Raw genomic sequence first — 14,161 nt, forward strand, 5'->3', positions numbered from 1 at the left:
AACCAAACTGCAATAGCGTGGCACCCAAGTTTTCTTAACCGCCCTCTCATGCCACTCAAAAACCCCTAATTTCCATTCCCTGGAAAAGATTTCATGTAAAGTCGAAGAAGACCGATGGCGGATTCGCAGTCGGAACCGAACGTCTTCAGCGTAAGGATCGTCTCCATCGACTACTACATGGCCCCGCCAATCCCAGGCCTCGATATATGTTACAGTAGCTTCCAAGGTACTAACTGAACCCAAAAAGAAGCTGTCTTGATCATTTTTTTCTTATTGTCAGTTTGGTTTCCGAGAATGTGGAGGAAAATAAAGGATTTTTGGAATCGAATTCTCAATTTTTGATCATCTGGGACTAGACGGGCGAAAATTGAGGCTTATATGAAAATTTAACTACGTAGAAGATGGTATTGAAATCCGTTTGGTTTCCGTTAAGCGAAAGAGGAAAAATAAAGGATTTTTGGAATAGAATTCTCACTTATATGATCATCTGGGACCAGACGGGGGAAAATTTTGACTTACATGACAATTTGGCTGCGTAGAAGATGATATTGAAATCAGTATTGTTTTGTTCGCTTCACTTCATGGCAACCAAACGGTGGTTGAGGGTTTGTTTATGTACTGTGGACGTCGTGGTAGCTGAGTTTGATGAGTTTCAAGATTGATTCAACTTAGCGAAATGCTTGCATTGTGTAGAGCTTGTGGTTTTCTTGGGTGAAAACGAAGCAATTATTTAGTTAATTTGTAAGTTTTCATTTGCCGGAAATCAAATATTGGATTTGTGATCCTGTAAGGGAAAAATGCTATTCGTAGAAAATGAATATTAAAGAATCTATATAAGTGACGTGGAATGCAGAATGTGAAGATATGTGATTTTGTATGATTTTTAACTTTTTTGTAAGACTTGTTTGTTTCTTTCTGTCTACATTATAAATTATTCCCTTTTCTAATTGGATTCTTGAGTTGTTGAAGGTGGGAAAGTGAATGAGGTTCCTATTATAAGAATATATGGATCTACACCTGCTGGTCAGAAGACATGTTTGCATGTTCATCGAGTAAGATTGTTGCTATATTTTATTTGTATGGTGAATTTTCCAGTTTCATGGTCATTGTACTAAAAAACATGGATTGGTTGTCTGATCAGCTCCTATGTAATACTTAAATTTGGCATATCAAAGGTTATGTGTAGTTATGAAGAGATTCCTGGAATATCATGCACTAGTAACTTCGTTATGTGGAGAAAAGCAGACAAATTAGAAGGATTTTTTTGCTCTTTTTGGTTCTGTGGAGAAAGTGGAGAGAAAATGAGGATATAGATTTTCTTCTTTAAACTCAACTTGCTGTTCCAGTCCCACTTGATTTGAAGAGAAAAGTTTGGTGGGTCTGAATGTAAAGCCCAACTATGTACCTCTTTCATTTTGTTATCTTCCCAATTACACATTGGAAAAAACCAATAGATATATGAAATCCTCTTCCTTTGTGTTCTTTAGCATGATTAAAAGATAGTGTTAAGAATTTTTTATACTTGCATTAAGAAATTTTTATATTTGCACATATTTCTAATTTATGTGTAAAAAGATATTTATGAAAGAACAGATGATGCATTATTTGTAAAGCAAATTTAGCAAAAGTTACTATCTTTTCATATGAAAAAGGTGTTGCAAGTTTTCTTTCTATAAAAGTATATTAGTTTACTCTGCTAAACTATTCGTATTTTTATGTAGGCCTTACCCTATTTATATGTGCCATGTGAAGATATGTCACTTCAACCAGACAAAGAAGGTACACTGGAATTAAGCCAATAGCAAAAGTAAAGATTTATTTTATTTTTTGATTGGCATCGGGTGTCTGAGAACAGCGTCCCGACTAATCCCGGGGGTACACAGACCCTCGGCAAGGAGTAAAGATTTATTTAGCTGAACCTTTACTTTTTCAGTTGATATTGTGGATTTGCATTAGTTTTTAACTTGAGGTAGTGGGTGTAAGCTGAAACATGTATTTTAGATGTAACAGTTTTTTTTTTCAGATGTGGAATTTGGTCTACCTATTTACTAAATTAAACTTTTTTTTAACTAGTTTTGTTTTTTTTTTAAATATGTTAGTTAAGGTGTGGTTTGGTTGTTTTGTTTTCCACTATTTACATGCACTAGATTATGCATCTTATTCTAAATTGCGGAGTTAATCCTTTTCCTTGTTCTATTGCATAGATGATTCATACACAAATGCTGTTTCTTTTGCTCTTGAGAAATCTTTGAAGGTATGCTTGGTTGAAGCGGGTTATGTTCGTACCTTGCTTGCCAGATGGTATTTCTGGCATTTGTGCTTTGTTTGATTGATCCTGCAAATCGCATGTCAATTTACTTTGGTTTGAGTTCTTGCAGCTTAAGGGTAATGCTGGTTCAAAACGGCAACACGTACATGGTTGCAGCCTTGTGCGAGCAAGGAAATTTTATGGTTACCATTCATCTGAAGAGCTTTTTATGAAGATATATCTGTATCCAAATGTTATGCATCCCTTATGTATCTTTTATATACATATAATATTCTAGGAGTACGCTTATTGAACACCTTTACAATGATCTAGCTATTATCCTCATGATGTCTCCCGTGCTGCCAAGCTTCTTTTGGTACACTCCTTGAACACTTCACTGATGCTCAGTTGTCGTTTGGAATCATTATGTTGGTCTTGTTTTTACATGTCTGCTCACATGTGGGTCTTTTTTGCTTTGAAGTTGGTAGGCTTATATCTTTTGACTAATCTATGATGGCATTAACCTCTTCTGATTTTTTTTTTAATTATTTTGTTTAAAAAGGACTGATGTACACTTTTGATCTGTATTATAGATGATTTTTGTCAATAAATATATAGGGTGTGCTCCTTTACAATCACTATGCAAGATTTGGAGCACTACAGAAAGAATTGATTCCTTGTAATCCCTTTCATTTTTCATTTTGAGAGCAACACATCAATCATCACTCTACTTTCAGTGTCAACAAATTAGTTTGCATCTGCTACGGCTCTTGCAAGGTAGTGATGGAAGACCATGACAGCAGCCATTCAAGACCTTTCGAAGGCACCCCCAAAGCTATTCTAATATCCAGGCATTAATATGGCACGTACTGGGTGGTGACAAGGCTACTTGGATCCTTGAATAGGCTTGCTAGCTGTTCATGACTCTTTTATATTATGTTACTTGGCATTGATTAGATGCTGGCCAGATTTCTTTTTGTTTTATATATTCTTGAGCGTAAGGGGCATTTCTGTAGTTTCAAGATTTATGGGTATGCGTTAAAGTTTTGGCCCGTTGAGTCTTGCCTTTGATTTATTATGTTATGAAATTTTTATGTGGTTTACTAGTTATTTAGTTTAAGCTCAGTGGTAAAAAATCTAAGGAATTCAAATCTTATTAGGTTGAAGCATTAGACACGTACATAGTTAGATGTAATTGCTTCTCTTCCATATAATGCCTTTATAAAAACTCCAGCAAAGACTATTCATAAAAAATAAGAAGCTAAAAGTTCCAGCATAGATTGCTGTTTTGAGATGCAACCTTACCTATCCTTCCCTCACACCATTATTAACCCCATATTCCCCATGTTTTTCATGTCTTTCCCACCAAATTTGTAACATTAACTTAATCAAAACCCTACAAGTAGAGGCTGCCAAATAAATTTTATTCAGCCTAAAGTTTCTGTCCTATGTTAGTTAGACCAAGTGGTGTTTATAGAAATTCACCCGAGCATCTAGGTTTCTTAGATAGGTGCCAACCAAGATGTCTAGATGATATCTCTGTTCGTTATTTTGCCCACAAATGCCTAACTAATTTTAATGTTTTTGCCAGTTTGAAAATTTGGCAATCAATTTTTGGTTGAAATTTTTTTGCCTCAACAATCTGATTACATAGTAGGTCATTCTTTCATAGATGTGTCTGATTACGTAGTAGGTGAAAATGTGTCTATTAATTTTCATTTTACAGATCAATTACAGTGCTTTGTATTGATGCTTGTTTTTCAGAACAGTGCAGTTCTTGATAGAAGTTTACAGCCCTATGAATCGCATATTCCCTTCATTCTCCAGTTTCTGGTAAATACTTTTTGACAATTGAGCCATTGAGTTGGAGTTTTTGTTGTTTCTTTTGCAGTTATAAGAATTAAACATGCTAAATGTGGTTGCCAAATGAATTACTGATTGTTAAAACAGTTGCAATATTGTTATTTGATTGATTTTGCTGGTTGTTTGGCAACGTGCACACTTGAGTCCCACCAATTGTGCGCCCCACATCACACATGTATGAGGTGGTTCCCATTGTGATGCATATGGCTGACTAGCAGAATTCAGTTATGCATTGCTTCTGAATAGTTGAAACACTTAATTCTTTTAGCTTTTTTTCCCCTTTGATTATGTTCTATTGATCTTTAGATCTAAGGTTTTCTGTTTGTTAGGTCGACTATAACTTGTATGGGATGGGCCTAATACATTTATCGAAGATGAAATTCCGTCATCCAGTACCAGATGCTTTCTCAGCAAGAAAATCTGATTCCCAGGTTATCTGTCAACTTCTCTAAGCCAGATGCTTTTGAGATAGGTGAAAATGTGGCTCTGATGCTCATATTTATGTGATAAGTTAAATATATGTGAATTTTACCATTAGGCATACACGAGTTCTGATGCATCTTTAAGTTCACCAATTTGGATATCGTCGTCAATTCCAGCTGATTGGATGTGGCAAGCTCCTTGTGAATATGAGGCGTCATCAGATCAGGACATTTGCATTAAACGTCAAAGTATTTGTGAACTTGAGGGGGATGCTTGTCTAGATGGTTTGTTTGACTTCACGGTTGTATTACATATTATTTTGAATATTGTCTTCGTAGTTTGTGTTAGAATTGTTCTTCATTTGGGTCTCTGTCTTGCAGAGATTATTAACCGGCAGTTTAAACTTTATTCATCTCTCTCACAAACCTGTTCAGATGTGAAAATGGTTCAATCTCTTGTCCCTATTTGGGAGGTTTGTTATATTCACATCCTTTTAAGAAAAACTAAACTTTACCCCTCAAACTACCACTTGGAATATGACCACCAAACTACTGAAGTTCTCACTTCGTCCCCCAAACTACAACTCATTTTGTAATTTGCCCCCCTCTATGAGATAGAAGGTTAATATCATGCCAAATCACCTATTTTTCAGCTGTTGAAATGGTCAGATCTTTACGTGGGGATAAATTGCTACTTATGTTTCAATTGGGGGACTAAGTAAAAACTTTGGGTAGAGATATTGCAAAAGTGATGGCAATTTGGGGGTAAAGAATTATTTTTCTTTTCTTCTTCTCTTTTATGTATTTGGTGGAATTATATATTGTTTGATTATTTGAACATATTCTTTGGTGTTTTAGGAGGAATATGAAAGGACTGGAATGCATGAGGTGGCAATGCCTCTTGATCCTACAAAACCACTTCCAGAAGATGTTCTGAAAACTCTATCACTGGGTCTTGATTTTGACAGCAGACTAATTGAACTGTGTGCTGATGCTACTGCATCATCTATTGTTGAGGGAAATTTGGTTGGACTTGTTCATATTAACCCTGCCAATGTAGATGGAGAAGCTTTGAAGTGTTCTAAAGAAACAGCAACGGTTGGCTATTTGTTACCGCACGAAAGAGAAGATGGTCCAACAGCTGCTGAAGAGAAGGATACAAGTCCTAATATATTGTCTACTGATGAAGTACAGTCATCAGGAATTATTGAAACATTAGATTCAAAGGTAATTCATCACACCTTCTTTGTCTAATAAGTCAGTAAAAGGTAATTCATCTTGACTTTGCATGTTTATCCTCCAAGGAGTCGGGATCCATTCACTCTTAAGCATAACTTCTCTTTTGGCCTTGCGACTTGATGGGTGGCCTTGGCCTTTTTATCGTACTGGAAATGGAAGCTGCAGTAGAGTGTTGAATGCCTTTTGGTTTCTTAAGTGTGTGTAATTTGGACAGCCAATTTTAAAATTCGTGAATGTTGAACAATAATGTTTATTTGGTTACTGTAGTGTTGCATATCAATAACTTGATTTCAATCACACATAAGGAACTTCTTATGATTTGCAGGCTACAGATAAGGAAGCCCTTGGTCTATTGAGGTGGCTAGCCACTTCCCAGGCTGTTGAAGATATAAACTCTGATGATGAACTTGTTCGTGAAACTATTTTGAGTCCTTTGTTGCCTGCAACTACCATTGATAAGGTGCTGGAGAAAGCTAATATTGATTATGAAAGTGAATCTCAAAAGGAGTGTCAAGACATTCTTGATTCCATTGATGATTTGATTGACTTTGAGGATCTGGGAGGAAGAGCTTCTCACTCTTCTGATCAGAATCATTCTTCTAGAAATTCATCAGAAGAAATTATTCCACAAGTGGATGGCTCTGGGGATGATATGTTCTCAACTCATTGTACCGGATCAACTGAAAATGCATCTGAAATGAAGACAAGTGAACTTGAACAGTCTTTGGAATGCCAGGAATTGCAAGATGTTGGCGGGAGATTCACCAGTAAGCACAAAAGAAAGCAACCTGTCTGGGGCCCTTTGCCATTTTCCACATCACAAAAGGTGAATAATGACTTGGAGGCTGTGGATTTCCATATAATTGATGCATGTGTAAGTGAAACTAAAGATCGTGTAGGTACAAGTTTCTTGGCTGTTAATGAGGCGGGAAATTGTGCAGATGGTTTCATGAAAAATGCACGTACAGATATTCATGTTTTAAAGGAATCAACTGCTTCGGTTGGATGCTCTATGCGAGACTTGATGAGGAAAAAGCGATCTTACCGTGGTGAACCACGTGATTGTGGGCCTGGTAGAGTTAAAAAGGTGCTTTGGGAAGGTGAGCAAAGGGAAGGCATCTTTCTCCTCCCTAGACGTTTAAGTGCTGAACTTGAAAAACACTCTATTGAGTCTCTCAATTTGAAGCAATCTTTTACAGGCCAACAAACAAATTTCCATGGGTCTTCTGAGGTTAAAGCAGCACATTCGGATGGTCCCATGTATGGTAAGCGTCCTCTTTTGTCCAGCAGTGAGAGTTCGTTGCATGCTAGTAAGTTGAAAGATGGTAATCTTGGTTCTCATGAAAGGATTGGTGATGAGGTTGGCAAAGGAGCTTGCACCAGACCTGTAGATTTTACAGGAACATGTGCTTCTCAAGTTCGCACAAGAGCAGGACTTTGTAATCCCAAGAATGTAGATTCTGCAGCTTCCACGAGTCATTATGAAATTTACAGCTGTAAAGAGTCTGATTTTGGTGCAGTTACCTTGAATAATGAGAGACTGCAGCAACTAGATGCTGCTTCTTCAAGCTGTTTGCTAAGTGATCTGGTTGGATGTGAAGTATCTGGTGCAGATTGTTACTTGTATGAAAGTGGCCATAAAGATAAACAGTCTCTGGGATGGGTAGATAACATGTCTGATGATAATCCTGTGGGCGCTGCAACTGATTCAGTGGGTCTATTAAATGAGAATTGTGGTGGTGCCAAACCAGGAGGGCATTGTGTGTTATCTGGGCTCAGCAGCTCAAAAACAAAATGTACGGATCTAATCGGCATGACCTTCTCCAGTAAACCCCCTATTGCAGGCTGGACAGATGGAGCATTTGAAAATCTTTCATTTCTGCCTACTTCCTCTAATCTGGCGCAGGAAAATTATGACAGAAAAGCAGGTTGCATCTTCAGATTTCTCCATGGCATGCAATAATTCTTTTTTCTCCTCTATCTGTCTTTTGGCTTAGAGTGAGCAGCATTTGTTCTTCATGCATGTTTATTATTCAGATAATAACCCATTTTGTTGTAAAAGGCATGGCTTCTTATTTTCTTCTTTTCAATTTTTTCCTTCTTTGGCTTTTGGTTAGGTGGTGCCTGGGTTAGGGAGGAATATGGAGACTAGGATGTTAGCAGATTGAGTTACTATGGTTTCATTTATTTTACCAGCATGCCTATAGGCCTTTCTTTGTCTATTCCATTTTGTATTTCATGTGTAAGCAATAGCTAGCGTAGACATAGTTAATGCTGTCTTAGTCAAGTAAGAGTCGGTAAAGATCTATTGCATAGAAATAAGATCTCTATGATGATGGCTCCAAACGGTATCCAAAGCCATCGTGAATAAAAATAAGATCTTCCACTCTGGTGATTGTTTTTTCTAATTAATAAATATTTACTCCAAATGGGGAAATTGCAAGTCTTTTGTCTTTTCCTGTGGGTGTTATGTTCAACTTTTTGTCTCTCTAGAGGGATACCCAACCCCCTCATAAAAAAGACATTGTGATTCTTCCATGTTTAGTGCTAATCTCATCTCGCATATCCTGATGTATATTTTTGTTGACCAACTTGTATCTTTTTCTCATAAGGAGGAGATTTGGATGATTTTCTTCCTTTTTTTGATGGGGACTGTCAAGAAGTGAAAGAAGACATGGACAAGCATGGTAGAAATAGCGACTCTAATTCTGATCAAGTTGTCATCGGGGTCCCTACTCACTATCAAAATGATGGCTCTTACTTGTATCTTTTAACATCTGTATTCTCACCTCCTTCTGCAGATAGTGTATATAGATGGCTATCATGTGAAGACAAAGGTTAGATGGAATTAGTTGATGTATTGGTTTTTATTATTAATTTGTAATTTCTGACGTGTTAACTCTTTGGTTTCGGATGTTCAGGTACTTCTGGAGGGAACAACATAGCATTGGTGGAGCCATCAGCTTTAAAAAGTAAAATTAATTTTGAATTGTTTTGTGAGCAGAATAACATTTTGGAAATGAGAAACCTCTTTTGAATTCGAGAACTCTTGGCAGGTTCATCTAGCATTTTGATTGGTTCAAAAAGTTATTTGCCCAATGATTTTGACAAGGCTTTGCCAGAATGTTGCTCCAAATCTCATGTGAAGCCTATTCTTGATCCTTTGTGTTACGAAATCCCTGGAAGCCTTAATACAGAACGGGCTCCATGTGGCGATGAGATGACAACAATCATGCAGGGTGGGGAAGGTATTGCAAAAGAAAAGGTTTGCTCTGGTTTCTCGCAAGATATGTCTCAGATTTCAGGACCAGATGGGAAATCACGGCTTACTCCTCTTAGTCAAAGTGGATTTCGGGATCCTGCCAGTGTTGGTGGTGGGCAACAATTGACATTGTTGAGTATAGAGGTACTACTAATAGCTGCTAGTTTCTTTCTTTCTTTTTCGGTTGTTATATCTCTTATTTTTTAAACACTGAATGTACATTTATAAATATTATTCAGAAGATGTGTTATGCCATACTCAAATTCCCTAGATTGCTGTTCGTCATACATTCTGTGATTATTTGAAAAACTTCTATGTTGCTGTACTTAAAAAAATGTTCACCATAGAATTGTGATAAATTGTTCACGTTCCTAAAGTTGTTTGGTGAGGGGATTTCACCTTATTTGCTTGTTACCTAATTTATCGTTTTCTCTGTATCTATGAGTTGTTCACTGGTATCAGTGATATGTATTAAAATATAAGAAATTATTCAGTAGTTAAGAAAATAATTTTCAAGATCTTGCTCTTAACTCAGGAAGCATATTGGATGGTGAAACCTGACTGGTATGTCTTGGTATATTGAGAGTTTTAACATATTTATTGGGTTGATCAACATTCATGCATATTATTAAGAATCGTTTCGTTTTCTACAACCATATGAACAGGATTTTTAGTATCTTTGCCACTGCTTACTTCCAATTTTAGGAGTCGTTCTATTATTTATTCTCTAGTTTAAATGTGGATTTGATGGGCAACAGGTTCAAGCAGAATCAAGAGGTGATCTCAGACCTGATCCTCGATTTGATGCTGTCAATGTTGTAGTTCTTGCCATCCAAAATGATACTGATTCCATCACTGAAGTTTATGTGCTTTTGCATGGTAAAACTGAAGCTTATAAGAGGTAGGGTCGATAATAATCCCATAAAGATGTCAAGTAATTTTTCTTTTAACTGCTTGTTCTCTCTGCTCTTGATGTGCATAATTTTCCTCTTGAGACTTTGTTACTTAATGCAATTCTTGATAGGCTTGCATGTGTAAAATCAACGCGCATTATTTTCTCTTGTCCATTTTGTAATGGAATTGTGATGTCAGAGAGTAAAAGGTATAGGCTCAAACACGTTTATGCCCATTGTTCACCAAGTTGCACCTAGACCCATTTAACTAAACTTTTATCGTACCTGCTATCTTTATAGAAAGTGCAAAGAGATTGTCAACATTGTATCCAAATTCTAGTGGGAAGTAAGCATGCGGTGTCCCATGGCACTGAAAAGTCACTTAAGGGCGTATGCAGGTAACACCCATGTCCACACCCTTGAGAAAAGAAGAAAAAATTGATCTCCATAAAATTGGTGAAAATTAAGTGAGTGGCGTCATGTATTTAGCCAAATGATTGTAATGTTGAAGAGATAATAAGATACCTCTAGCATCATGACCTGGGGGTTTTGTTTTAAGATTGGTGCTTCTCTTCTTATTTTTTTTTTAAGGCTTTGGGGCCTTTCAATTTGGTGTCATTTCTGCCTATTCCTTTTGATGAAGAACTTTGCCATATTGATCTGTTTATATCGAGATAGAGCATCCATAAAAGACAGTGGATCTGATACTTGGTTGCTAGTATGAAGATTGAGTGAAAACCATAAATGTTATTTTCTTATCATCCTTGATGAATGTTACTTATATAACGTGCCAAGGTGCCATCTGCTTGAATGCCAATTGTCTAATATGTCATACGCTTGTAATTTTCACTACTTGTTAACTTTTGGTTTTTTATTTCTTTCAACCCATTGGTTCATCTGGAGATTACCATTTTAATCCAGATGGGCTCCATGTTATGTTGACTATAGATGAAATTGAATTCAGCTACTTCCATGTTATCATGCAGCCTCTTAGAATTTTACACTTTGTTTGGTCTAGTTTGTGTCACATGCCATGATCATCATCGGAGACCTTTATTATTTTTTCTTTTACGAAAATGAACTTTATATAATTGGTTTCCATGCTTATGTTCATCTATTTGCAGGAACTTAGATGGAATACCTGGCTGCAAGATGTTGGTTTTCTCTGAGGAGAAGTACTTATTCAGTCACTTTATGAAGTTTGTATGTTCATATGACCCAGATATAGTAATGGGTTGGGATATTCAAGGTGGTTCTCTAGGATTTTTGGCAGAAAGGGCTTCACATCTTGGTATAGTTTTACTTGGTAACATATCTCGGACACCATCTGAAACCAAGATAGCTGCTGGAGACTTACCTGAGATTCTTAATAATATATTTCCTGAGTCAATTGCTGATCCTGTCACAATAGAAGATGCAATAATCGAGGATGAATGGGGTCGAACTCATGCCAGTGGTGTTCATGTAGGTGGTAGAATTGTCTTGAATGTGTGGCGTCTGATGCGCAGTGAAGTCAACCTTAGTATATACACGATTGAAGCAGTAGCTGATGCTGTGCTGAGGCGAAAAATTCCTGCATTTCATCACAAATTACTGACAAAATGGTTTTCAAGTGGTCCTGGACAAGGGAGATTTACGTGTATAGAGTATGTGATAGAGAGAGCAAGGTTGAACCTTGAGATAATGAACCAACTTGATATGGTAGGGTGATAAACTTAGTTTTATGATGAATATGAGTCTGTAAATCGCTGCATTATCTGTCTTTGGGGTTTTTTTTTTTTTTTTGTGGGGGGGTGGCTTCACATCAGAGTTCATTGTATCAATGGATCATGTAGAGAAAGTTATTAGCATAAGTCTTGTGGTGAATGTTATTGACCTAAGTAGGAGAATTATAGCCTGCAATGCATGATCAACGGACCTAGTTAAGGGCAAGGCTAGATGGAACTACCTTTTGGGGTCCGAACCTATGGATCACGGTTGTCATTGTATAGAACTGTGTTCTATCCTGCCCTTGTTTAAGGAAAGCTTTGGCAGTTACTTATGTTGACCAAAGTACTAATATTATATTTAGTTTCATGTGAAAAATAAATAATAAAGAGTTTGATGGGTATTCTTTCATGAATTTTTTTCCCTGCCTATTATATTGATGTTTTGTGCTTTTTGCAGATAAGTCGAACATCAGAACTTGCTCGTGTCTTCGGCATTGACTTTTTTTCAGTTCTCTCTCGCGGTTCACAATATCGTGTTGAATCAATGCTTTTGAGATTGGCACATACACAAAATTATCTAGCTATATCTCCTGGAACTCAACAGGTTGCTTCTCAACCTGCAATGGAGTGCCTGCCTCTTGTAATGGAACCAGAGTCTGGCTTTTATGCAGACCCAGTTGTTGTCTTGGATTTTCAGTCTCTATATCCGTCAATGATAATTGCATACAACCTTTGCTTTTCTACATGCCTTGGCAAAGTTGCGTCTTCCAAGTCAAATACACTTGGGGTTAGTTCATATTCACTAGATCCGTATGTTCTGCAGGCTGTGAAAAATGAGATTCTGCTTACTCCAAATGGTGTCATGTATGTATCTCCAAAGGTCCGTAAAGGCATACTGCCCCGTTTATTGGAGGAAATATTATCGACTAGAATAATGGTGAAACAAGCTATGAAAAGGTTGAGCTCCTCACAGCAAGTTCTTTACAGGATATTTAATTCTAGGCAGCTTGCTTTGAAGCTGATTGCAAATGTGACATATGGCTATACAGCTGCTGGATTTAGCGGTCGCATGCCTTGTGCGGAGCTGGCGGACAGTATTGTTCAGTGTGGCCGCCGTACTCTTGAAAAGGCAATCTCATTTGTGAATGCACATGAGAAGTGGAAAGCTAGAGTTATTTATGGTGATACTGATAGCTTGTTTGTGCTCCTCAAGGGACGCTCAGTCAAAGAGTCTTTTCAAATTGGTAATGAGATTGCATCTGCAATCACTGCTATGAATCCAAATCCAGTCACTTTAAAAATGGAGAAAGTTTATCATCCATGCTTCCTCCTTACTAAGAAACGCTATGTTGGTTACAGTTATGAGAGCCCAGAGCAATCTGAACCAGTGTTTGATGCTAAAGGTATTGAGACAGTACGCAGGGATACATGTGGAGCTGTTGCAAAGACAATGGAGAAGTCATTGAGACTCTTTTTTGAACATCAAGACATCTCGGAGGTCAAAGAATATTTGCAGCGTCAATGGACACGGATTTTATCTGGTAGGTTTTCTCTTCAGGATTTTGTTTTTGCAAAGGAGGTTCGATTGGGTACCTACTCTTCTCTCCCACCGGCAGCAATTGTGGCCACAAAAGCAATGAGAGCCGATCCCAGGGCTGAACCACGCTATGCAGAGCGAATACCTTTTGTTGTAATACATGGGGAGCCTGGGGCCCGTCTGATTGATATGGTTGTGGATCCAATGGAACTTTTGGCGATTGATTCACCGTTTAGATTAAATGATTTGTATTACATCAACAAACATATAATCCCAGCTTTGCAGCGGGTATTTGGACTGGTTGGAGGTAACTTGAACCAGTGGCTAATAGAGATGCCACGTCCAGTCCGGAAAGCCTCTGCTAAACGTCCCTGTTATGCTCCAAATCCACTCCGAACCAGAATTGATTATTACTACATCTCTAAACATTGTATACTTTGTGGTGAGTTGGTTCAGGCATCAGCCCATCTCTGCAATCAGTGTTCGCAAAAGGGAACCGCTGCAGCAGCAGCAGCTGTGACTGGAAGAACTTCAAAATTGGAGAGAGAGATGCAACACCTTGCTGCAATATGTCATCATTGTGGAGGTGGTGACTGGGCAGTCAAGTGCACTTCGCTGGCATGCTCGGTGTTTTTTGAGAGGCAGAAAGTTCAGAAGGAGCTACAAAGTCTTTCCTCTGTGGCTGCTGATGAAGGTTTCTACCCAAAATGTATGGTCGAGTGGTTCTGAACGCTAGTTGCTCCAATGTCTTGCTTGAACAGCAGAATGGGAAGAGAAGATCTGACCTGCTAGGCTGCTACCATGTTCAGAGATGCCTAGTCCTGTGTTGTAAGTTTTATCATGTGCTCACGTTTAATTAGTCATTATTTGTTTCTTTTGATTATTTGCCCTCTGTTCCTACGGCCCAAGCTTTCTTTTACAGATGAAATAGTCACTTAGATCGAATAATCTTTATGACTGACTAAAGCAGACGTCAGTAGTTTTTTTC

The 14,161-nt window shown here is 37.7% G+C and overlaps 1 protein-coding gene across 7 annotated transcripts; it reads left to right on the forward strand.

The window, feature by feature from the left end:
- LOC121261670 (DNA polymerase zeta catalytic subunit) lies at window positions 1–14,161 on the forward strand. 7 transcript variants are annotated; one of them, XM_041164140.1, is made up of 19 exons: window positions 1–226; window positions 970–1,052; window positions 1,722–1,779; window positions 2,205–2,254; window positions 2,379–2,491; window positions 2,582–2,732; window positions 4,013–4,081; window positions 4,441–4,542; window positions 4,650–4,818; window positions 4,915–5,006; window positions 5,392–5,760; window positions 6,098–6,872; window positions 6,972–7,700; window positions 8,385–8,609; window positions 8,694–8,744; window positions 8,829–9,178; window positions 9,793–9,935; window positions 11,052–11,628; window positions 12,094–14,161. In XM_041164140.1, the coding sequence occupies exons 1-19, from the start codon at window positions 115–117 to the stop codon at window positions 13,900–13,902; spliced, it is 6,027 nt and encodes a 2,008-aa protein (XP_041020074.1). In that variant the 5' UTR covers window positions 1–114; the 3' UTR covers window positions 13,903–14,161. The 7 variants fall into 7 exon arrangements, with proteins under 7 accessions (XP_041020074.1, XP_041020072.1, XP_041020075.1 ...); XM_041164138.1 differs by having other exon boundaries at window positions 6,098–7,700; XM_041164141.1 differs by having other exon boundaries at window positions 2,582–2,624; window positions 6,098–7,700.

This window comes from Juglans microcarpa x Juglans regia, chromosome 4D (assembly GCF_004785595.1).
Source record: "Juglans microcarpa x Juglans regia isolate MS1-56 chromosome 4D, Jm3101_v1.0, whole genome shotgun sequence".
NCBI classification, from domain to species: domain Eukaryota; kingdom Viridiplantae; phylum Streptophyta; class Magnoliopsida; order Fagales; family Juglandaceae; genus Juglans; species Juglans microcarpa x Juglans regia.